Source organism: Phaenicophaeus curvirostris, chromosome 32, assembly GCF_032191515.1.
Source record: "Phaenicophaeus curvirostris isolate KB17595 chromosome 32, BPBGC_Pcur_1.0, whole genome shotgun sequence".
Classification (NCBI taxonomy): domain Eukaryota; kingdom Metazoa; phylum Chordata; class Aves; order Cuculiformes; family Cuculidae; genus Phaenicophaeus; species Phaenicophaeus curvirostris.
In genome coordinates this window covers 564221-586890 of record NC_091423.1, presented here as the reverse complement: position 1 = coordinate 586890, position 22670 = coordinate 564221, and the positions used below count along the sequence as shown (strand labels likewise).

At 49.5% G+C, this 22670-nt stretch overlaps 1 protein-coding gene across 1 annotated transcript in view; it reads left to right on the top strand.

Annotated features, from left to right (window-relative positions):
• Nucleotides 1–1915: 1915 nt before the first annotated feature.
• Nucleotides 1916–22670, top strand: part of LOC138732451 (hydrocephalus-inducing protein homolog) — a 33639-nt gene continuing 12884 nt past the window's right edge. Inside the window, exons 1-11 of the mRNA XM_069879064.1 lie at nt 1916–1924; nt 2859–2978; nt 3672–3806; nt 6691–6890; nt 10990–11077; nt 11816–11915; nt 14153–14271; nt 15787–16010; nt 16266–16281; nt 21361–21525; nt 22224–22376. Of these exons, the coding sequence (XP_069735165.1) occupies nt 1916–1924; nt 2859–2978; nt 3672–3806; nt 6691–6890; nt 10990–11077; nt 11816–11915; nt 14153–14271; nt 15787–16010; nt 16266–16281; nt 21361–21525; nt 22224–22376 (1329 nt within the window). The remainder of the gene's footprint in view (nt 1925–2858; nt 2979–3671; nt 3807–6690; nt 6891–10989; nt 11078–11815; nt 11916–14152; nt 14272–15786; nt 16011–16265; nt 16282–21360; nt 21526–22223; nt 22377–22670) is intronic.

Below are 22670 nucleotides of genomic sequence, written 5' to 3'. Positions count from 1 at the left end.
AGAGCAGACATCCCCCAAGAGGTGGAGGGGGAAAGCGGAGGGTGGCCGCTGCCTTCTCACGAGGGATGAGCACTGTGGGGCACGCCATCTCCCACAGGCAGAAGTTACCCATGTCCAGCTGGTCGTCAAAGCACATGCACCTTTTCTTTTATGTAGAATTGCTCCTGGAGCACAACGAAGGTGCCGAGTCCTGCGACCTGGACCCCTTGCCCAGGAAAAAGACAAACCGGCCACTGGGGAATACACTGGTTGTTACTGGTGCTTATTATTGTTAGGGTCCAGAATCTAAGAACGAGACGGCATGGCAAGCTGGTACAAAAATAAAGTACAGAATTTATTCTCTTGCGCAAGAGGTTAAAAAAACAGACTGGCCGCCAGGGACACTCTTCAAGGGGAGCGACCCCGGCTGTACCTGTGGAGTTACATTTATAGTAAAAGTAGGCACATACAAAATTGTTAGTTGCAACCTTCTTGGCTGGTCTAAGGGTACATTCGGTGTATTCGTGTTACATTCTGATGGATTCCAGCAATCTCTTATTGTCTGTGTATTCTTACCCCAGGGGGTGTATGCAGCACCCTCCCATCCGAGCATCATCTCAGGGGGCAGAGATGTGCCAGCAGCTGCCAGCCCGGCCGCCCCCTGCCAGAATGGCTTTCACATTCCTTCCTTTTCTTTGCTTAAGGACCCTCACAATTATTTCTCACGGGCTGCAGGGAATGCCAGAGCCTGTCCCTGAGAAGTGACAGCAGCAGACAGAGCAGCTGGGAGAGAGATGGAAACAGGGTGAGGGGCTGGTGGCAGAGCAGCCTGAGGAAGGAGATAAAGCCTGGAGACACAGGGGTGTCCTGTCTGCCACAAATGGGATTCTAGATTTTCACAGTCCCGTTGTTCTTTTTCCAGGTGACTGAGTCATGGCCGGATTACCCAGCTTCGAGACGTGAGTGAAGCCTCTTATCACAAGGTAGCCTTTTCCTGCCCTTCTCTTTGCTTTTTGATGTGACGTTTGCAGAAGGTGCCTGCTTGTGACAGGCTTGCCTCCAGCTCCTCCAGACCCCTTGGTGACTGGGCTCTGTGGTCCTTTCAGGCTGCGGGGGGGGCAGTGGTTTCCTTCTGCTAGGGGAAGAAGAAAGCATATTTTGCCAGTGGGACATTGCAGTCCTGATCTGCAGTAGGCTGATATAAATAACCTTTGCTGAAGGTGGTGGATCTTGCTGGAGTCAGCTCCCATCCCAGTTACCGTGGGTAAAGCGCAGTGCTGGGGGAAGACCGGGGCAGAACACAAGGACATGAGGACCCTGCCAGTTTCCATCCTCCTGCTGAACCTGTGAAATGCCTGGAGTCAGGACTCCCTCAGGGGGAGTAGCACTGGCCTCTTGAGGGGATTGCTGCAAGGACTACTGCCTGATGAGCAAAGGCCTTTATTTAGGCTTAATGGCTCCTTTACATATGTTAACTGGTGAGAACAGGCGATGTATTCTTTACAGTGATTGGGTTTTGCTACTTGTTCCCCCACCTAGGTCAGGAATATTATTGGCTAAGATTAACTGTTAATGCGCTGTGGTATTTCTTCTTGTTACTTTGCTTCTCCTTCTCTCAGCCAAAGTCTTTTCAAGGACAGCCTCCATTTCCCTGTGTCCTTCGGCCTGCAAAAACCTCCACAGCCTCTGAAGGCTGTAGGCCCTGTGATAATTGCTTAAGATTTAACAAAACCAATTGCATGAGTGTTTTGGGTTGGAACAACGTGTGGGAGCCTTAGAAGGGTGTTATGTTTGCAGCCTGCGGGATGCTGCCAGCTCTATGGGGGAATCGCCCTGGGCAGAGCGGAGTGGATGTGCTTTATCCTGATCAGTGGTTTCTCAGATATATGTTTAAATCTGCTTTTCTCACATGACTGCTCAGTGTCCAAACGTGTCGATGACTGAGGTGGGCTCTTGAGCAGAAAATTGCCGGTGAAAGACCTGTTACAATTGGTTAAGGATTGCCCTGGACTGCACAGGAGCTCGGGAACACATCAGACAAGCACACAAGTAACTAGCAACATGCTGCAGCCACTGGCTTCAGCATGACCAGGTTCTCTGTGGAGGAGCAGGGCACCCACCTGTGCCTTTAGAGTGGCGACAACGCAGCTGCAAGTGGGGAGAAAAAGCAGGGAGGAATATTCTGATGAATGCCTCTGTCAACACTTGGTGTTAGTGTATGTCTTCAGACATGCTTCTGCAGTGGCATTAAAGAAAACAGCAGTCATAGAATAAAAATAAATCATCCATTTAAAGTTTATGGAAAAGGAGATGCCAAGCCCACTCTTACTCGTAGCTTAGGTGCAAAGAGCTGAACCTTACCACCATCCAGCATTCACCTCACCTCTCTTTTCCCTGCCCTGAGTGTTACCTCCTGGGGTGCTGGTTTCTAGGCTCTGTATCAAAAGAAATACTGAGGGCCATGTGGGGCTTGGTGCCTCGGTCTCACAGTAAAGATCATCCCAAAGTTGTCTGCCGTGGAGCAACTTTGACTTGCTCCATGAGTGCTTGTGGCTGTTTCAGTAAGTGCTCTGGAGCTGTGTGACCACATCAGTAGAGGGCTCAGCTGGAGGTAGGCTCTGCTTTGCCTTTTTGAGAAGGAAGCCTCTTGGAGAAATGCCTACTAAGGAGATTCTTAGTTTGAGCCTGCTTGAAGTGGTCCAGAAATTATTGATCAGCTCAGAACATGGATGAGGAAGCTCCTGTTTCCCCAGAGTGAGCCAGGCAAATGTGCTTCCCAAGGGGCACTATACTTCTGTGGAGACCAGTCTTGGATTCTCATTCATGAATCTTCTTCCCAGCAGCTGAACCACTCACCACTGTCTGTCTTGTGTCTCCAGTTCTCAGCAGCTGACCGGCAAAAGAGCTTCTTCCAGCCTTTCCCGGCGGAGTTGGTATTTCAGAACTTCGTCGCCCCTGAGGTCTATGAAAAGGCGGTGGTTCTGAGAAACAATGACAAGGTAAGTGCTGGGACATGAAGGTTTGATCACAGAATCCCAGAATGCTTTTGCTTGGAGAAGACCTTTAAGATCATTGAGTCCAATCATCGATCTAGCCCTGCTAAGTCTGACAGTAGACCGTGTCCCCAAGTACGACATCTACTCGTGTCTCTGTTTTCCTGTGTTCCTCCTTTTTCTCTTCTTAAGCTTGCTTTTATTCCCAGTAAGGCCATGGTGTCTGTGGTCTCCTTCTCTTGCTGCTCTGCCTGCGTGGCTGTGTGGCACCGCGGCTTGACTGCCTCACTCACGCCCGGTCTGTTACAAGGGACTTTTTTCCTTCCTCCAGGATAAGAGATACTGTTTGACCTTCAGAGAACGCATTCCCCCTTTGGAGGTGTGACTGCATGGATGTGTGTAGGCAGAAGCAAGCAGGGTCTTTGGGCTGGTTGATGGTGTGACTGTAACTCCGTACTGCTGGTGTCTTCCCTGCTTGGCGCTTCCTTCCCAGAGAGGTGTTGCCCGTCTGCCTCTGGCCTAGAGCTGTTTGCCCAGGCAGAAGGGATTTGAGCCCACCCTTGTGTGGTCTGCACACTTACCTCTGGAGTGAAAGGTGCTCTGGCAGGGAGGCTGAGGAAGGATTTTGCCAGGGTGTGTCCGGGTCTCTTCTTGTGTTTCCATGAGTGGCAAAATTATAGTTTCATGTCTTTCCTTCAGGTTCCTCGGCTGGTGAAGGTCACCACGGAGATCTCACCATATTTCAAGTTGGTCAATCACGATCTTGCCTGGCACAAGGTACCACCTGGCAGGACTGCAACTTTCCACATCCTTTTCATCCCTGAGGAGAACAAGGTGAGAGTGGAGGTCCCAGGAGGGTCGTGCCTTCAGTGGAAGATGAACCTCCAGGGCTGGCTTTGGAACAGGGCATCTGGTTTTGAGGAACTGCGCTGGTTTTAGTGGGGTGGTACTGGATGTAGGACTGGGGGAACCTCTGTCCGTGTCGTGAAGAGGATGCTCTCGCAGTCTGAAGGCTCTTCAATGTTTCAGATTGCTTTTATCCTTCAGTGCTGGGCCATGTCCTTAGCTCCAACGAGGTTGCTGTGCTGCTGATGGCTTTGAGATGCCTGCCAGGAAGAGCGTGTATAGGAATAAGTAGGCAGACACATCACCCCAGAGCCTGAGGGCAGCTGTCTTGCTGTGCCTGTGTCTTCATGCACGTAATTGGGGTTGCTCTGCCTACAGGCCCCTATTCCATGCCAAATGCGCATTGCTTTTGCTCAGAGGTTTGACTGTCAGTGCTGTGAACCTTGCGTGTCTGAATCTCAGTGCTGTGACGTGAGGGGTCAATGCTGTTCTCTTGGCCAGTTACCGGAGGAGGATTTAGTACAGGGCATGGAAGGGAGGAAGCATTGCAGGGGAACAAAACCAGGCAACATCCTGCTACCTCTTAGCATGGCTCTGTTGGATAACTTTGAGCCAGCAGATGTTTCTGCACCAGGCCACAGGGGCAAGATCTCTTTGGGCATACCTGTTTTCTCATCTTTCATTTGGTGTTTAGATTTAGTTTTGCAACTTGTGCTACCCTCAAACAGCATGGATATGGAAAACTAAAGAGAAAGTACCCTGTGATCTCTAGCTCCCCATGCTTCTGGCATTATCTGTTTCTTTGGAGAGACTGAGAAATGATTGAACATCATTAATATTTAGGGTAAAAATTATGCTGGCTTAAGGGAGTTCTGCAAGCAACCAAGTGACACGAGCTTCATCTCACTGAGACAAGCTTTGCCAAATACACTGGTGCCTTTAAAATATGATTTATTAGTAACAAATAGTGTTCATTTTTGGGGTGGAAGAGAGAAATCGGTGTCCAGGAAAGGCAAAGTGCCGCTCTTCAAGTTTAGAAAGGCAGCAGAGCAACATATGAACATCGCCACAAACAGAAGCAGGGCGAGGCAACCCCAGAGAGCACTGATGTCCAATACTTTGTCCCTTATCTTACCCTTGAGCGGGTGAGTGTGTGGAGTAGGGAGCTCTGCCAGTGAGAGCTCCTCTGCACAGCTTCCGCCACACTAGGCGGTTTCTGCTGAGGAGCACGAGGGAACTGACAGTGGAATAGAAATGTTGGATAAATTGAATACAGTTTTGTCTTGTTCTTGGTGGAGTGTGAGTCACTGCAGTACCAGGGTGCTGCAGCTCGGCTGGAAGTGCATCAGCAGCGCGGTCAGGAGGGGCACAGCGCCTGCAAAGCCTCCTGTGCTGTGCATGCAGTTGCCTGTGTGCAGAATACCTGCTTTTCTTTGTGGGAGGTGTCCGAGTGCTGCCTTTGAGCTTTCTCTGCCTCTCTGCTGTTGTATCATCCCCAGGGACTGTGGATATCCCCATGAACTGGGATGAAGGTACAAACTCCTCCATCATGGCTGGAGTCCTCCTGCTGTGGGGTTGATTTACAGAATTCTCTTGCTTTGAATTTGTTCTTCCCTCGGGTAAATCTGACTTCAGCTGCCGGCTGCAAGGACTTGAGAGAAGTATTTAGGACTGGTTATGCAGCAAAATGGATGGCAGTTTGCTGGTGTACTGGGCAGCTGTAAGGGTCCCAAGCCGAAGCCCGGAGGGTTTTGTTTGGAATCCCCCAGATGATATAAAAACGAGGTCAATTGCTGTAAATCAAAAGGGTTTTCTTTATTGCAAAAAAGGCGGAAGATGAAAGGCAAGGTAACATGAGCAGTGATAGGAAAGTGAGGAACAAAGATAGAAACTCAAGCAAGAGTTCAGAATAGGATTGCAAAAATAGTTACCACCATGGGTCTTCAAGGGTCCATGTCTCAGCAGCCTGGTGAAAAGTCAGGGCTCCCGCGAAGAGTTAGTGGTAGGCAGAGGTGAGCGTGCGAGTTTTTTGGATGCTTTTATAGCTTCGTCAGTCCAAGTTGTCGTGTCTCCACAGCTTCACCCATCTGGGCCTGGGCATTGTCACGCAGTGTCTCCAGCTCAAGTCTGCGTCAGCTTAGCAACAGCAGCAATCCTTGAGGCAATGATGTTTTAATCTGGCTTTCTCACAGCAGTTAAGGTTGTTGTCGCTGTGACAATTATTATTGTTAGCCTGTGTTTGCAAAGAGCCGGAAATGACATGTTTTTTCAGTGGGTGCTCATTCAAATGTCAGTGGTGTCACTTGGAAAGCCAGAGCTCATAAGTGACTGCTTATCAGATGTGAATAAGAGAAGAGGAGCCTTGTCCCTGTAATGCTGTGGGGAATACGCGTGTGCCTGACACTCAGCTGACATTAAAACAGTTACCGTGTGCAGCTTTTTCAGTATTACCAGGGCCTGAGTGTTGATTGTGCACGTGAGAAAGTCTTTTTGAAAATGAACCTGAGCATCCCCTGCCAAGCTTCAGTGATGCTGCTGCATTTCTGGGATAGGATCCAGTGCTGTGCACAGCTAGGTTCTTAATGGTGCCTCTGATAGTCTGCAGTGGGGATCGAAGCTGGTTTTGTTACTGCTGTAATCTCCCACATGAAATGACTCTGGTTTGGTGCCTCAGAATCGAAGTATCGGTTTTGTCTGGTTCTGTCAGCTTGCTTCCAGAGCAGGTGGATGGACGGGGTTGTTTCTTCCTTGTGAGCTCACAGCCCTGTGCAAGTCCTGCTGCTGGAATGAAACGTCATTAAGGTAAAAAGTACCATTGCGCTACGCGGATGGTACCAAATGCCAAGTGCTGAGACTGTTTCTTTCCCTGCAGGATTATTTGCACGAGCTCATCTGCATCACAGAAAGGGGAGAGTTTATTGTGCCAATTCGAGCTATTGGTGCTCGAGCTGTCCTGGACTTCCCTGCCCACCTGGACTTTTCCGTCTGTCCAGTCAACTACAGCACTCGGAAGACACTGCTGATTTGCAATGTTGGTAGTCGGGAGGCCCGCTACCGCATCAGCCCTCGGAGGTAACAGAGCTTGTTTCTTCTGTGCAAACTACTGTTGTGTGATAAACAGTAAACAGAAACCAAAAGGAACCAGAGCGTGGGAGCTGCTCTGTTGCCATAGCTGGAAGTGGGCAGGATGGGGGTTCTGCAGTTCCTTACAGTGTTTGAAGCATGATGCACCTCCTGACAAAACTCTGCAAGCTGCAGTGATGTCTCCAACACAGCATGCAGCAAGACTGATTCTGTTAGATTGAAAGGGAAAACATAGGAAGGCACCTCGGCTGCCTTTGGGCTGTCTGAGATGCTGCATGGCAGCAGCAGCTCTGGGAGCTCGGCTCAGGCAGACCAAATGCCGTGTTCAGAAGCAGGTAAGCTCCGAGCTACTGAAAGAGACATTTAAGACGGTGTCATCAGCTATGTCTGTGTAAGCAAGTGCAACCAGAGATGGGCAATCAAAGTAATTGGCATTGAGGCCCTGACAATAACGCTTAGTGGTCTAGGAACTTTGTTTTGCAAACAGAATAAATAGTGCCTTTGATTTTTACCCTGGGAGTGATCTTATTAGCCTCTAGATTGCCACACAGCTAAATGAATCCACTTCCCCCACCCCAAGTCAGGCCTGGATGTGAGCGTGTGGCTCCGGGGCCCAGGGTGTGACAGTTGGTCTGGCCCCTGGGACCAAATATTCTTAAGCAGAATGAGCTCGAAAGTGGAGCTGAGCGGGCACTGGCTTCAAAACTGCACTGCAGCCTGAGAGCAGAGTGCTAACGTGGGCGCAGGCAGAATCATAGAATCATAGAATAACCAGGTTGGAAGAGACCCACCGGATCACCGAGTCCAACCATTCCTATCAAACACTAAACCATGCCCCTTAGCACCTCGTCCACCCATGCCTTAAACACCTCCAGGGAAGGTGAATCAACCACCTCCCTGGGTAGCCTGTTCCAGTGCCCAATGACCCTTTCCGTGAAAATTTTTTTCCTAATGTCCAGCCTAAATCTCCCCTGGTGGAACTTGAGGCCATTCCCTCTTGTCCTGTCCCCTGTCACTTGGGAGAAGAGGCCAGCACCCTCCTCTCTACAGAAGATGCAGCAAATGCCTGGTGCACAGGTTGATGGCCTTTTCTTCCAGAGCTTTGTCTCTCCCAGATTTCCTGGAGAGTGCTGGAATATGCTAGTAGCTGGCTTGCAACCTCCTGTCCATAAGTACCTCCAGAAATGCTTACAAACCTCTGCCAGCCAAACATGCCCATTCTCTGGGGTCACATGCACATGGTTTCCCCACGGTCCCCTCATCAAATGCCTGGCGTGGGCTGTGTTGTGGGCAGCCTGTGTTGCTCCTTTTGGTCTCAGAAGGCAGTCACCAGTTTTCCAGTTTGCTGGCCTGGAAATGGTAATGCTTTGTTGACACCACATCTGCAAGGAAACCAGTTCAGCTGGCTGGTGATGAGTGGAGAGTTGCTTAGTCCCAGAGGTCTTGGTGTCAGAGCCAAGGTCAAGACTGCAGCAAAGACCCTACGGTCTGACTGGGGCTGCCTGAGTTACCACAGTTTCTTCTCCATCAAAACAAGGCTCAGAAGAGGATTTGACTTTTCTTCTGTGAATTGTGAGGGTCCAAGAGAAGCTTCCCCCAAAGCCTGGCAAGGCAGTTGAAGCAAACTTCTAGGATGCTCTTTGAGCAGGCTGCTGCTTTTCACTGTGGGAAATACATAGGCAGGAACCTGTCAATCACTCCACAGTTTTCCTCTGGGATTTCCGGATCTCCTTGTCACCACCAAACTAAATACCCAGGACATGTTTTTAAGGTGTTTTGCTGTAGCCTCAGTACTGGTTCCCGTGGGAAGGAAAGCTGGTGGGGAAAGCTACTTTCTCAGACCTTTGTAGCCTGAGGTAAACACCACCCTGGTGAGGGGAGTTTCTACCTGTGAAACTGCATCGCTGTTCATCCATCCCTGTGCAGGGAAGGTCACCCGGGAAAAACCTTGTTCCTGCACGTGGCTGCAGGAAGGACAAGTCACGTGTGACCTCTTGGGGGGCAGAGTAGAGCCTCTAAATCCAGAAATGAGAACCAGCCTTAAGTAAAAAGCTACAAAGCTAAAGATAAATATTCATTTAGGATCATATCCTTAAAGGCAAAATTCCCAGCTGGGAATGAGGCATCCGGGTTGCTCTAACAAGCCTGCCTTGTTTGTCTCTGGGGGAAGCCTTGCAAGTGGGGACAGTGACAGCAGGTGTGGTTTGAGTGTGTCTTCCATGTGGCTTTAGAAACACCAACAGACTTACTGTGAGCACGTCTGAAGTTTAAAGCCTGGAATGTAATCGGAGTCACCTGGGGATGTTTGTAGATGTTAAGCTCCATGCTTTTTACTGATAGATGTTGGTCAAACTATAAACTCAGCTCTCCTTGGCAAAACGAGCCGCTGAGCTGCTCTCCTGAATCATTTGCCAAACTGGTGTCTTCATGGTAGTGGGAGATGGGGCAGGTTCTTCAAAGGGCATCATTGGTGAAGCTTTGCAGTTGTCATTTAGGTCAGCACAGAGAAACGCTTACAGCTGGGCGAGTGAGTTAGAAATTACACACAAAAGCTTGGGTGACTTGTGACATTCTTGTGTGACTTCTCAGCCTTGGGTGGATTTAGGTCTCTAGGAGTTAGTCTGAACCCATCATGGTTAGGAAACTGTCCTAAACTTGCGTGATATTTTTCAGGGCTTCTGAGCAAATAAGGTTCAGTGTAATTAGGTCAGAAATGCCTTGAAGGCCAAAACAAGTTTTCCACTGCTCTTTATTTTTAATTACCCAGTGCATGGCTTCCGTGGAATCTCAGTGTGTTAAAAGAAAACCTCTTGAACTTCTCTTGATACTTCCCCGGGCCATTCCTTTTCCATCTCTTCCTACCTGCCTATGTCTCAGAGTGGACCCTGAGTGATCCTCTTTCCCCTCAAGAGCAACCAGGTTTCCCCACAGTAGACATTGACCCTTGTTGTTTTTTTTCTAGTTACATTTGATCTTGCGCCAGTTTGTCCCCTCAACGCTGACCAGGAGGTTTTGTTCTTCCTTACTTGCAATCTTAGGGATGTCCATAGCTCCAGGGTGACTGTCCTGCTCTAAGAGAAACTTTTGAGGTCTTGGAGCAGGGCGGAGGCAGTGTGGGACTCTGCACTAGGATGTGACCCAAAATGACCTGGATTGTTATGAGGTCTGCCCAGGGATTTGCTCTGTCTCCCTCCTGCAGGACTTTCTGGCATGTAAAGGTGGAATTATTGTCTGTGGATGGGTTGAGTTGAGGGTTGTCCATCTCAGTGACTGGAAGCCCTCCCCATGCACAGCATCGTCTGTCAGCCCTGGAGAAACGTTTCCCATTGCACTGCCTGGGAGTGAGCCAAAGTGAGGGGTTTTGGTGTTGGTGACAGCATTTGCCCGTGGCTCTGTGTGCAGCTCCATGGCTGCGGTTCCTTTCTATCTGTGTTTGAATTCAGCTGGGTAGCGATCGCTATCCTGTTCTTACTGCTGCGCCTCCATCTGCTGCACATGCAGCCTTCCAGTTATCCCTCAGAGATGTCTCCTGCTGGTTATTCACGGCCAAGGGACGGGCGTGGGAAGGGAGGACAGCAGTATGCCAGCTGCGCTGCAGCAGTGGTCCCTTCTCTTCTCTTGGTTGTGAATGATTTCTGCTACAACTAGCAAGTGTGGGAGAGATCATCTGCATCAAAGCTCTGCGTTGAAGGCCAAAAAGGAAAAAGAAAAGGTGGTTTAAGGCTAGAATGAAGTGTCTGAATTCAGAGGTGATGCCCCTTCCTTTCTCAGGGCCTCTGTTTTCATGCATATAACCCCATTAAATTTCACCAAGTCGTTGCGATACCTGAATACATTCATTTGCTTTTCGAGTGTTCTGGGATCCTGTGCTGGAAGGCAGAACTTGTAAGTGTGGAGTAAAACTGCCTGCCGTGCCAGAGGGCAGCAAGTGGCAGTTGGATCCCTTGGGACCCCGTGGCACAGGGTCAGCCCCTTGCTGAGCTGCTGCTGTTCCTCCTCGAGTGCGTCGCTGCCCTTGTGCTTACCTGATGGTCACTGCAAAGATGTTGCTTATTAAATGATCTGCTTGGTTTGTCTCTCCCTGCAGGCTGTGCCGCGGCTTCCAGAAGCAGAGGGAGAAAGTGCAAGGAGACTCCCTGCTTTTCTCCAATGATGTTTTCACCATTGACCCAGTGGTAAGTGATAGCTGAGAAGCTCCCTTCCTTCTCCTTCTCCTCCTCCCCCTTCTCCCTGACAAGGTCGCTTGGCAGATCCCACATCAGCTGTTTGGATGTGCTGAGAAAGAAGACTCCGGGTTTCTCTCATGGGGCTGGGAGAACTTATTGCAAAAACCATTTCTGAACTGCGGGCATCTGGCAGGCGGTCAGAGCTGCCTAAAGCTGATCTCTGTTGCGAGGGCTATAAATTGAGGGCACTTAAGTGTCCTTACAGCCTTCAGAGGTATCAGGGTGCATTATGTACTTCTAGGTATCTGTGCAGGGGCAGGGTGTCAGTGCAGCACCTTTGCAACCTAGAATGGAAAAATACATTTGATTTGCTCGATCTTTTCTCATCTAAGTCAAAGCGTTTGTGTAGCCATAGTGGCACAGGGATACAGTGGAAGATTTGGAGGAGAGAGGTCCCTTAGACTGCCTGGTACTTCTGAAGAAATCCTGCCTGATTTGCTGGAGTATGAGTCAGTTTGGTTCCTTCTCTATAGCCTGAATTTAACCAAATGCTTCTCCCAGGTGCTGGTAAAGGTGGGGGACTTAGAAAGTTTATTTTGCAGCTTATTCCAAATGCTGTTATAAATTTTGGTGACAGGTGTTGTTGGCTACTTTCTCTGCACTGATGCTCTGAGTAAGTGCTCCAGGTGCGGAGCTGAAAACAAGAAATGTAATATTTGAAGATGCATGATTTGTCTTGTGTTTTAGGAGGGAGATGTCTTGCCAGATTCTTCGGTTGAAATTAACGTGATCTTTAAACCCCAAGAAGCCAGAGTCTATGAACAAACAGTCTACTGCGACATCTCAGGTATGGCTCCTTCGTCTTCTGTCAGGCACAGGGAAGGCGAGGCACAGTCTTCCAGCTCACTCTGCTCTTGTGTAATTGCTAGGAAGGGTCAGCGACCAGCAGGGTTGTGCTGGCACGTGCCCACTGTCCCTGTGGTTTCCAGGTAGCCTTCTGTCCAAGACCAGCCCTCAGGATGCCTGGCTCTAAGCTTGGATCACTGATCCCAGAACCATCAAAGCATGAATTTGCCAGGGCTTTGCCAGCATTTGCTCTCCTGTGAGGTGTCTGTGAAGGCCAAAGAACTACAGAGCAGAAGAGCTTTAATGGACAAGTACGATGCTCCTGTAGCCCATTTCCTTCCACGATGAGTCTTTATTACGCAGATGCATCATCAGACTACTGAGGTGGTAGGAGCTGAGTTACCACTGTGCTCCCAGGGCCCAGATCACCTCCCACTGCCCAGACGCTGCCAGACCTAAGGTGTCTGAGCCCTGCTGAGCACAGGGTGTCTGTGAAAGGACCTCCTCTGGCCAGCACATGCTTCTCTCCCTGTGTGGGCGTTGTCACCTTGTAGCTCTGAGTCCATGGTGCGTATGGGTAGCATTGCACAGGGCTGGCTGTGAACAGCAGGGTGAGCACCCTTCCTGGAAATCAGAGTTCAGGTAGTCTGGTAGACAAGCTTTATGTTCATCCCATCTTTCAGAAGTGCTGTCAAGTCTTTTTCTGGGAGCAGTTGTCATTGCCCTACCCAGCTTCGCCCCTCACAGCAAGCTGTGTGATTCAGGTTACTTTGTCCTTCCCCTGCATCTCTGCATGGTGCTCCTATGGGTGGTTTTCAAGAGCGGGGCATGGCTGTCTAACTTCCATCCAGGGAACGTGATGGTTTTCCCCATCTGAGAGGAAGAGGTAAGAGGCCCGTGATCCCCAGCTCCCATTCTGGAAGGTGAAGAAATTACTGACCCAGCTGCTTTGTTTCTTTCCTGACTGCTCCAAGCTGACAGATACAAATGTGATGGAGCAGCTTTAAACAGTAACTGTGCAGGGTTTACTGGGCAAAAGCTCCCTGTGGTAATTACACAGGGCTTGTGTCAACAAGAAGTCTTCCTGCCCACCAGCTGCAGGGGCTGTGGAAGGAAAGGGTTGATTTGAAAAGATGCTCCCAGGCGTTCCTCACTCAGTGCTGTGCTCCTGGCTCTGAGGTTCTTGTACTGGTGATAGCGGTGTCCCTCACATTGCTGCAGGGCTCTCTAGGGGTTGTGGCAGGAAAGCTTTTTTGTTGCAGAGAAACAGGAAAACTACTTGTGTGCAAGCTTATAACTGGTCTGGGAGTCACAAGAAATAGAGCTGGGTAACTGATGTGTGTTTAGCAAGAGGAGCCTGTTCTTGAGAAACCCTGATGGGCCCTGGGGAGAGGTGAACTCTTCCACTGGCTCCTTGGAAGAGGACCTCTAGCTGGTCATTTAAACGACGTGCCTGCCCCTATCCCTTACAAAATAGAGCTGATCCACTCGATTGTCAGGCTGGAAACTGTCCCAGAGCCGAGGTGCCTGGTACAAAGAGTTTAAAGAAGAAAATGATGATCTTTAACTAGAGGATCAATTAATTCTGCTTCTTGGCTTCTCTCACTGCCTTGTTCATGCATTTGGGTGCCAGTCACAAATCCCTTTGGAGCATGATGTGCGGGTGGCATGCATGCCTCTTGCTGGGATTATCTGGCAGCTTTGCTGCAGTTGCAGTACTGTGAATTTTGCAGCTGGATCTCCTGCCTCACTGGAAAGGGACTTTGCTGGCCTCAGCTTTTTTTGCAGGTCCTGCGCTAATGACTTAGCAGATGCTTCTGGATTGGTTCTTTACAGAACTGATCAGCACTGGTCACTTGGCAAAACTGGCAGTTAGGCAGTGGTCTGAAATTTGCTCTTGGAAAATATTTAAGCTCAAAATGAACTTTCTTAATTATTCATGCAAATAAAGCCGTGGCTCTTGGGCACTGGGAGGGAGCAGGCGATGTGGGGCTCAGCTTCTGAAAATTCATTTTTGTGTTCGTCTGTACACAGAACTGCAATTGGTTAAACTTTTAACTGATTGGTTAAAAATTAGGCAGCAGCCCAAGGGCGTACCTCCTGCGGGTCCTGTATCTTCTCCTGGAGCATCTAGAGCTGGTCCCTTCCAGCCTGGAGTCAGGGACTAGCGTGGAGGCAGCGTGGAAAATCCAGGATGACAGAGGGAAATATTGTACTGAAACAGAAATCTCTCCCCAGGCCGTGAAGCCAGGCTGCCTCTCCACATCAAAGCTGAGGGCATTGGGCCCCAGCTCTGGTTCAGCTACAAGCAACTGGACATTGGGGACGTTTCTGTTGGATCGGCCCGCAGTTGTGAGGTGAGCAGTAGGGGTACACAGGAATTGGGGTGGATCCTGATGGCTTTCTGGGCAACTGTGAGCCTTGTGGACCCACGGGATTTCTGGCAACACAGGCAGTTGTGGTCAGGGAATATTGACATAACAGTCAAATGGTGGTGGTGGGGGGGGTGGTGTCAGAGAATGTGGATGCTTTTTGATGGAGACCAAAATGTGCATGTGTTGTTCATGAAGCCCTAATCCCTGCCTTTGGGCAACCTCCCTTTGAAGTCAGCTGGGAGGCTTCATGCAAAAAAAACCCAGCACCTTGACACAAAAGCAACAGTGGACCAAAAAGCCACTTGAGTCTTGGGACATCTCTGGCTCTAAAGAGAGCAAAACATTTCTGGAAAGAAGCAGAGAACTGTCTACATATTTGCAAATTTGCCCCTCCTCCCCCCACTGTCAAGACTTTTGCAAAAAAACCAAGATAGAGCAAAGAAAAGAGGTAGAAAATGAGGTGATACACCATGCCAGATGCTTTCAAAAGATGGACTCTGGCTGGCGAGGACACATTAAGGTGTTTTCTTACCAAAACATTGTGCTCTCTGCATTTTTAATGCTGGTACTTTATTGACTCTCTCTGTATCAATTTATCAGTATCATTAACTGAGAAAATATGAATAAGTAGGTGATGTTGTTAGTGCCACACTGAGCAGCAAGTGGCAGGGCTTGCCCCTGAAGCAATTAGGAACATTCCAGCTCGGTTCTGTGTGGGCTTCTTGGTGACAGCATGCAGGCAGATGTGGACACTCCTTCCCTGACATGGAAAGAAGTTCATCTTAGCAAATGCTGTGGGATTGTGTCAGTTGTTCAAGGCAGCTGATCTACTGAGTGTTCAAGAAAATAGGCGTGGTTCTGAATTTGCAGTTATTCTCGCAATGGTAAATTCATTTGTGGTGGCTGTATTTAGGGAGGAGAAATTCTTTGGAGTAGATGGAGCAGCTCTGCGCCTCCCGCTCCTCCTTTCCTGATGTATCAGTCTAAACAAGGATGGAGAAACTGTCACATTGAAGTTAAAATTAAAAAAAAACCCCTGACTGATGTCCTGTAGCAGAGCTGGAGAGCTTTCCTGAGGTTGGTTTTAGTGCAGCCCCAAGGTATCTGCTGCAGGCAGTGACCTTGTCGGCTGCAGTGGAAGCTGAACGTATTCTGCCTTTGGCAGGACCAGACTCACCTGGGGCAGAAGCTGTTGTGGGTGAGTCACACACGAGGCTGCAGTTGGCCTTCAGGGTTCTTAGGGACAGGGCTGCATTGACGGGGTGATACTGTGCAGCTCCTCTGCACTGCAAGTCGAAGCAGACTGCTCTGTGTCAGTGGGCTAAACCCAGAGTGATTCTGTTCATGTGAAGTTATCACTGCTTTGCTTGAGAAAAAACAAAGGCAGAACTTGTCTTGTTTGTATTTTCTTTGGCTTCAGCGAAGCACAGCCCATCAGCCTTCTGAGAAATGGAAGATTTCTTAATGTATTTCTGTTTTGCATTCTTACTGCTGCAGGTGTTCCTGTTTAACGAAGGAGACATCGATGGTGCCTTCAGCCTGATACCTCCAAGTACAGCTCTGGGCTCCTGCTTCACCTTTCGTCCCCAGAAGGGCATTGTTTCACCGCATGGGTTCCAAGTCATCAAGATCTCCTTCAGTTCCACCACCCTGGGGAAGTTCACGGAAGAGTTCAGGTTCCGGGTGAATGGATCTGCTGAGCCTCTGAATTTGACTATTGGGTAAGGAGGGGTGTAGGAGCTCTTTGGGCACATCTGTAGCCACCTCTGGATAATCATCTCCCACCAACCTCATTTTGTGATGAAGCAGAGGTGTTGTCTAAGGTCTTAGTGTGGGGCGTCTAGGATCAAGACGAAGACGAAGAGCCAAGGCTTTTTAACCTTCACTCCAGTTTGAATCCTGCAATTCCAGCAGCAAATGAAGTGCGGTTCTTTATAAGGGGAAGTGACTGTGCCTCTGATGCTCTCAATACCCAGTGTAGCTCTGAAAGCCGTGAGTCCCTGTGGGAAGCAACTTTGCCTTCCTGGTGGGTTGCTCTGCAATTTTCCGAGATGCTGTGTGCATGGAATTTGGCAGCAGCGGGTTCTTTCTGTGACCCTTTGCTACCCCTGTGTGAGACCCCCAGGGCTTGAAGTGATTTCCGTGATGGGAAAGAGTTTGCCTGAAGGGGAAAGGTGTGGAGTTGCCTGCTGCCCAGCCCGGGCTCCAAGGACCTGGAGTGATTCCTTCCTACAGGGAGCTCATTCCCCCGGGGGCCCTGGCAGACAGTGGGATGGTATCAGCTCTGGGCAGCGATGGTCAGAGACGTCCCACCTGAACACACAGCAAGGCCAGCAGGGCCTGGGAGGTGGCTGAAGGCTGGGCCAGCCTGGGGCGATTCTGCAGCCAGAAGCAGTGGTTTTAAAATCCTCTGTTAAAAATCCATACAAAATGGGAAGCAGCAGCCTCGGCTTCATCTCTCATGCTATAAGCTGTCTTCCCAGCGCTTGTGCAGCGAGAGCTCCGGAGCCTCCTTTCTGCAGACAGAAAAGTGCTGATGTGGGAGTTGGGAAGCCCAGCAGCAAATGCTGTCCCAAGGACTTGGGTATCATCCCATGGGCTGGTGCCATTGCAAAAGAAAACCCTCGCCAAACAAGGGGGAGAAGGGGAAAAGAACAACTGATGATAGGAGTGGCAAAGCTCCTTTCTCGGGATCCAGGCAGCCTGCGAGCTTGTCACAGTCAGTCTTAAGCATGGGCTGGGGGACAAAGTGGTGTTGGCAGGAAAGCTGGTGCTGGATGCTCTGGAGCTCTGGGGCTGCCTGCGCCTCCTCAGCATCCAGGCTGCCGGGCTGCTGCTGTTGGGAGGCACTAGATCAAAACAGTAAAGAAATTAAGGGACTCCATGGTTGATATGCAGTGCTATAGACCTATGCAGTGCTACAGGCTAGAAGTCTGGCTTGAGAGCTGCCTGGAGGAGAAAGACCGGGGGGTGTTGCTTGACAGCCGACTGAACATGAGCCAGCAGTGGCCCAGGTGGCCAAGAAGGCCAATGGCATCCTGGCTTGTATCAGAAACCGCGTGACCAGCAGGTCCAGGGAGGTTATTCTCCCTCTGGACTCAGCACTGGTGAGACCGCTCCTCGAATCCTGTGTTCAATTCTGGGCCCCTCACCACAAGAAGGATGTTGAGGCTCTGGAGCGAGTCCAGAGAAGAGCAACAAAGCTGGTGAGGGGGCTGGAGAACAGGTCAGCACCCTCCTCTCCACAACTTCCTTTTAGGTAGTTGTAGAGAGCAATGAGGTCTCCCATCAGCCTCCTCTTCTCCAGGCTAAACACCCCCAGCTCACTCAGCCGTTCCTCATAAGGCACAGAGCCATCATTTGTTCAGGGTCCTTCATGGGGCCAGCAGCGACCTGAGGGCCAACCCTGCCTAGCACAGAGCTCTGAGTCGCATCGGTGGCTCTCAGATGCTTTGCCTGGGCTGCCTCCTGTCCACGTGGATGTCATGCTGAGCATGACGGTGACTGGTTGATTTGAAACTCACCGTGGTCCTGAGACCAGATTTTGCTGATCTGAGTGGTAATGCAAGCTGAAAGCTTAGCACGTCCCTAACCAAGCTAACACTTGTCTTTCTCCTCACAGGGGCTGTGTCTTTGCACCAGCTGTTCATTTTGCTGTACCTTCCCTCGATTTTGGTGATGTCCCCTTTGGTGAGTGCACCCCGGGCTGGGACCTTGAGTTGAGAGGTCTGTGTGTGGCCAACATGGAGCACTGCAGCATGAGAACATCCATCACTTGTGTTCCTCCTCAGCGGCCTTTGGGGTGTTAAACCAGGGCTGCTGGTTGCTTAGGCAGTATTCAGCCGCCATGAGATCAAAGGGGACCAAAGGAGTAGAAAGTCAGTGTGTCCTGATATCCCTCGTATCTGTCCAGCCCCAACCTCGTGATCCTTGGTGGGAGAATGACTGTGCAAGCCCATGTCCCAGAAGGGCCCAGGGCGTGGGACTGCAGGAGAAAGGAATTTACGCCACATACGAGCCTGTAGCTGCTCTGGGTGAATGTTCCTGATGCAAAGCAAGGCCACAATTTCCCACCTGACCTTCAGCGTGAGATGTTATGCAGCACTGCAAGGGCACCTTGATATCACCAGCCATCAAATATGCCCAAACGATGGCTCTTCATCAGGCACTGATGTCCTTGGAGATGTGGGCTCCTTCCCTGCTGACAGAGCCGATGGCTGAGCAACCAGAGCATCTCCACTGAAATGCAGATTCTGGTTTTGCATCTCAGTCTCAGAAAAGGCTTTTTACTGAGATGATCTCCAGTTTAGGTGCAAAATCACTTGTGGATTGATTGAAGGGCCGTTATCATTCTGTGCCCAGGGTGCTTCTGTTCATGGACCATTTAACAAATCGAAGGTCAAGTGGCTTCTTGTGGAGTGGCCTGCAAGTTGTCCCGTGCTCGGTCTGGTTGACAAAAACATGAGATGCCTTAAGGATCCTGCCTAAGGAAACCGCATTGGAATGCTTTTCATCATGCTGTAGTTCCCAAGCTCCTCCATCCTTTGTCTTCCTGTAGCTTCTCCTCAATGCCAATACGCTACTTGTTCACAGAGTTAAGAGGGGATTTTATGGATTCAATGTTCAGAATAAGTGGTCTGTCTGGGTGCGCACTCATAAGTGAAATATAATTCCTGCTGTTTTGGGTGGGGGTGTGAGAGAGCTCCTCAGTTAAAGAGAAAGAAACTTCTTGTGTTCAGCATTGCTAAGAGCAGGCATTACCAAGGAAGCAAGCTCTGTGATCAGTATCAAAGGGAACTTCAGGGACAATTAATTACTTGCGTAGTTTCTCAAACTGACTGTAATTCAGATAGAAAAGAGCTGAACTCCAAGCACAGTTTTATCATAACAGGGTATTCACACTAGGATTCCTTGGATAGTTGGGTACATAAATTCATACTTGGGTTGTTTTCCTAGGCTTCCCTTGCACATTGTCCTGTCGCCTCATTAACACCACCTTGAGGCCCATGACCTTCAACCTTCGCATTCCTGGGGACGGCTATGGAGCGCCCAGTGTCACCAGTTATGCTCTGATGTCGGACGACACTTGCCTGTCCTGGAGAAGTGGAGCTCAAGTGAATATGAGGCCAACTGAATTTACCATAACTCCCTGCAGAGGGACCATCCATCCCCAGGAATTCTTGGATATCCAGGTATGGGAACAGTCTAGCCGTACGTGCTGGAGCAGGTGGAGCTGAAGCTTTGCTGTTGTATGAGAGGGTTTTGGTGCTGCTAGCATACACAAGTCAGATACGTGCACTAGTGTTAGGCTTTTCTTGGCTGGGTTACTCTGGGGCATTTCTGCAGGAGCACCATTTTCTCTCCAAAATCATAAGCTGAAGGTCTTGTACTGTATTGTCAAGGAGAGAAGCCATTCGTGTTTTGAGAACTGCTTAGAGCAGTTTCTTTGATTTACTGTGGGCAGAGGAAAGATGAGGACAGAAGGTGGCTGTTATAAAAAGAGAGATGTCATTGCATGAAACAGTTTGTTTTTCTGCTTGGTCTGATTTTGCATCTCCTGTTGAGCAGAAGGAGCTGTATTCACTGCAGAGATCTCCAGAGCAGGCGGAAAAAGCTCTGGGACCTGTGAACTGCACAGTGTAGCTGGGCCACGTTTTGCCCTCAGCTTCCCACTGTAAAACTGAGCTCATTTTGGTGATGTCAACAGTTTTCCTCTGGTTTTACGTTATTGTAGTTGAGATTAAAAATTGGTCCCTTAATTTTAATGCAGTATTGAGTAGAGCAGTAGCCCAACTGTGTTTTGATTTAGCTCATATGTGCTCTGATAACTGCACGGTATATTTAATGAAGTAGCTATTGTCAGAAGACTGTTATCACTCCTTTAGACTGTGCTCTACACGTGGACCAGTAGAAGAATTAGGGCAAAATCCTCCCTTTCCTTACCATGGAAGGAGAACTGGAGGACACCATGCATAGCCAATGGCTTTTGGGAGTGATGAAGCATTTGCTGCTCTTCTCTTCTACCAGGTCACTCTGTGTTCCAACACTGTGAAGAGTTACAAACTGGCACTGATGGTGGACGTGGAGGGCTTTGGCAGGAAGGTGTCATCATTGCTCATCACTGCCAGGTATCTTTACTTTCTTTGCAGCTCATTGTCTCTCTTTGTGTGTTCACCACCAGCACGCTGCCTTGCACAAGCTTTGCTGACTGCAGCTTCCAAGAAGCAGCACTGCCTAGCTAGCCAGCTCTGCTCAGCCAGATGTGAGAGCATCAGTGCTTTGAAAGCAGCCCATGTTGTGAAGCACCTGGGCTCCAGTGGGCAGGCGCGGCCCTGAGCCTTCTCCTAAATGGAACAGTAATTATAGTCATTATTGGCCTGGATTTTGGTGCTTGAGGTGTAACAAATTTCCAAAGGGCCACCTCTCCTCCTTTGTGCAAGTGCTAGAGTTGTGCTGGGTTGCAATCAAAATGCAAGTATTGTTTGGGATGCAGTGAGCCTGCTGAAAGCTGCTGTCTGGTTCAGTTAATGAAGGTGCATGCAGGTGGGGAAGGGGCTTGTGGCAGGGCTGGTGAGGGAAAAATCGAGGTAAGATCTCATGAAGGGGGAAGTAGTCCTTGTTGTGGAAAGTGAGCTCAGGTTTTTCTGCTTCCCTCTGGTTCTTTTGAGCATTACCATACTCGGACTTAAGCTGAACCTGCAGCCAGGTTCAGTCCTGTTGTGCTGCAGTGATTATCTTTTTGATTACAAGAGGGATTAGTTTTCCTCTCCCAGACATAGCCATTCAGTCAGTATCTGGGCTGCAATTTTGTAAAAGTAGTGCGGATGGGAAGAGACGGTGTATGGGCCCATGGGGGTGGAATTAGGAGACGGCGATCACCCACTGCATAAGGGCAGGTGGTGGCAGGTGCCCTGGAACCCTTCAAGGTGCTAAGCCCATGCTGGTTTTGTATTTGCTTTTGTGCCTTTCTGCTTTGTCCTAGAGGTTTTTTAATATGTGTTAATTGCTGCTGTGGTAGTTGTCAAGAAGTTTAGTTTCCTCTGAAGCTGAGTTTGATTCTGTCCCTTACAGGAATACAAGGATGCTGCTGCTGTACAGTACTCCAGCCTCGTGCCATGTGGGATTATCCAGCCACACAGCTGGGTGCAAATCCCATTTACACTGCAAACACGGGTGATGGGAGAGCAGGACACTGTTGCTCGTGTCATGACGATTGGGAGGGAAGGATCTCCACTGGTGAGTGCTAGGGGAGATGCATGGGCACTTGTGCTGGGGGGGCCTAAAGGGTACAGAGATTCTTCCTGAGGAAACAAGGACTTGTAACACATGGCTGGTGTGGACAGGGACCAAGAGGATTCACAGCATGAGCAACAGCCAGTACCTCGAGAAGAGGAAAGATGGCATCCTTTTAGATGATGAACTGAGTGTCTGACACAGCATTTAATGATGGATCTATGAGAAGGGATAGCAAGCCCAGTCTGAAAATCAGCAGAGTCCCTGGGTCTCACACTCTGCTGCATTATTCGATAGAGCAACTGCTGCTTCCTTGGGACTTTGGTTGAGGAGCACACAGGGAAATCCCTGAAGCCTGCTAAAGCAAGCATTGTGTAAGAAACTGTGCTGATAGTCACATCTGAGAAATATCCATCACATCTCTCTGTCAATGCCCCAGCCAAGGCCACGGGCCCGGAGCGGTGGAAAAGCAAGCGTGAGAAACCGGGCTTGTTCATCTGCTGCTGATGGGAGCCTGTGGCTTTCAGACGGATTCACTCTAGGTCCCACACTTGCTCCAGGCTTTCTTTTTCGGTCTGTCAACACTGCAAGCTTCAAAGAGCTGTAATTATCCCTCAGGCTTGGAGCACTCAGAGCTGTCTGACCTTTTTAAACTTTCCCTGGTTTTTTTTTTGATCTTTCCTACCTGCTTCCTGGAGCAGGAAATCCATCTGGTGAACTTTGGAGAAGGACCAGTTGTCTGCGTGCATCCAAGCAAGATAGATTTCGGCAGTATCCAGGTCCTACAAGATGTTTCCCAAACTCTCCACCTGTCCAACCAGTCTCGCACCCCTGCATCCTTCTGGGCAGAGATGGTAGGTATCTGTGGGGCTAATTTCCAACAAAAGTGACTGGTCCATAGCAGCCTGTGAATTAATTTTTATATACAACATTTTCTGTCAGAGAGAAAGCAAGCTGTTCCACCACAGTGCAGCAAGAGGAGCCTGGCTCTGGGGGCAATTTTACCTGGAGCAGTCCTCAATAAAATAGGGAGTTTGCATGGCTGTTTGAGCAGAAATGAGCCTGGATCATTTTGACAAGTTCTTCCTTTATTTTGTGGAAAGGGCTTAGCTCTGACAATCATGCTTTTGGAGCTCCAGGAGCTCAAG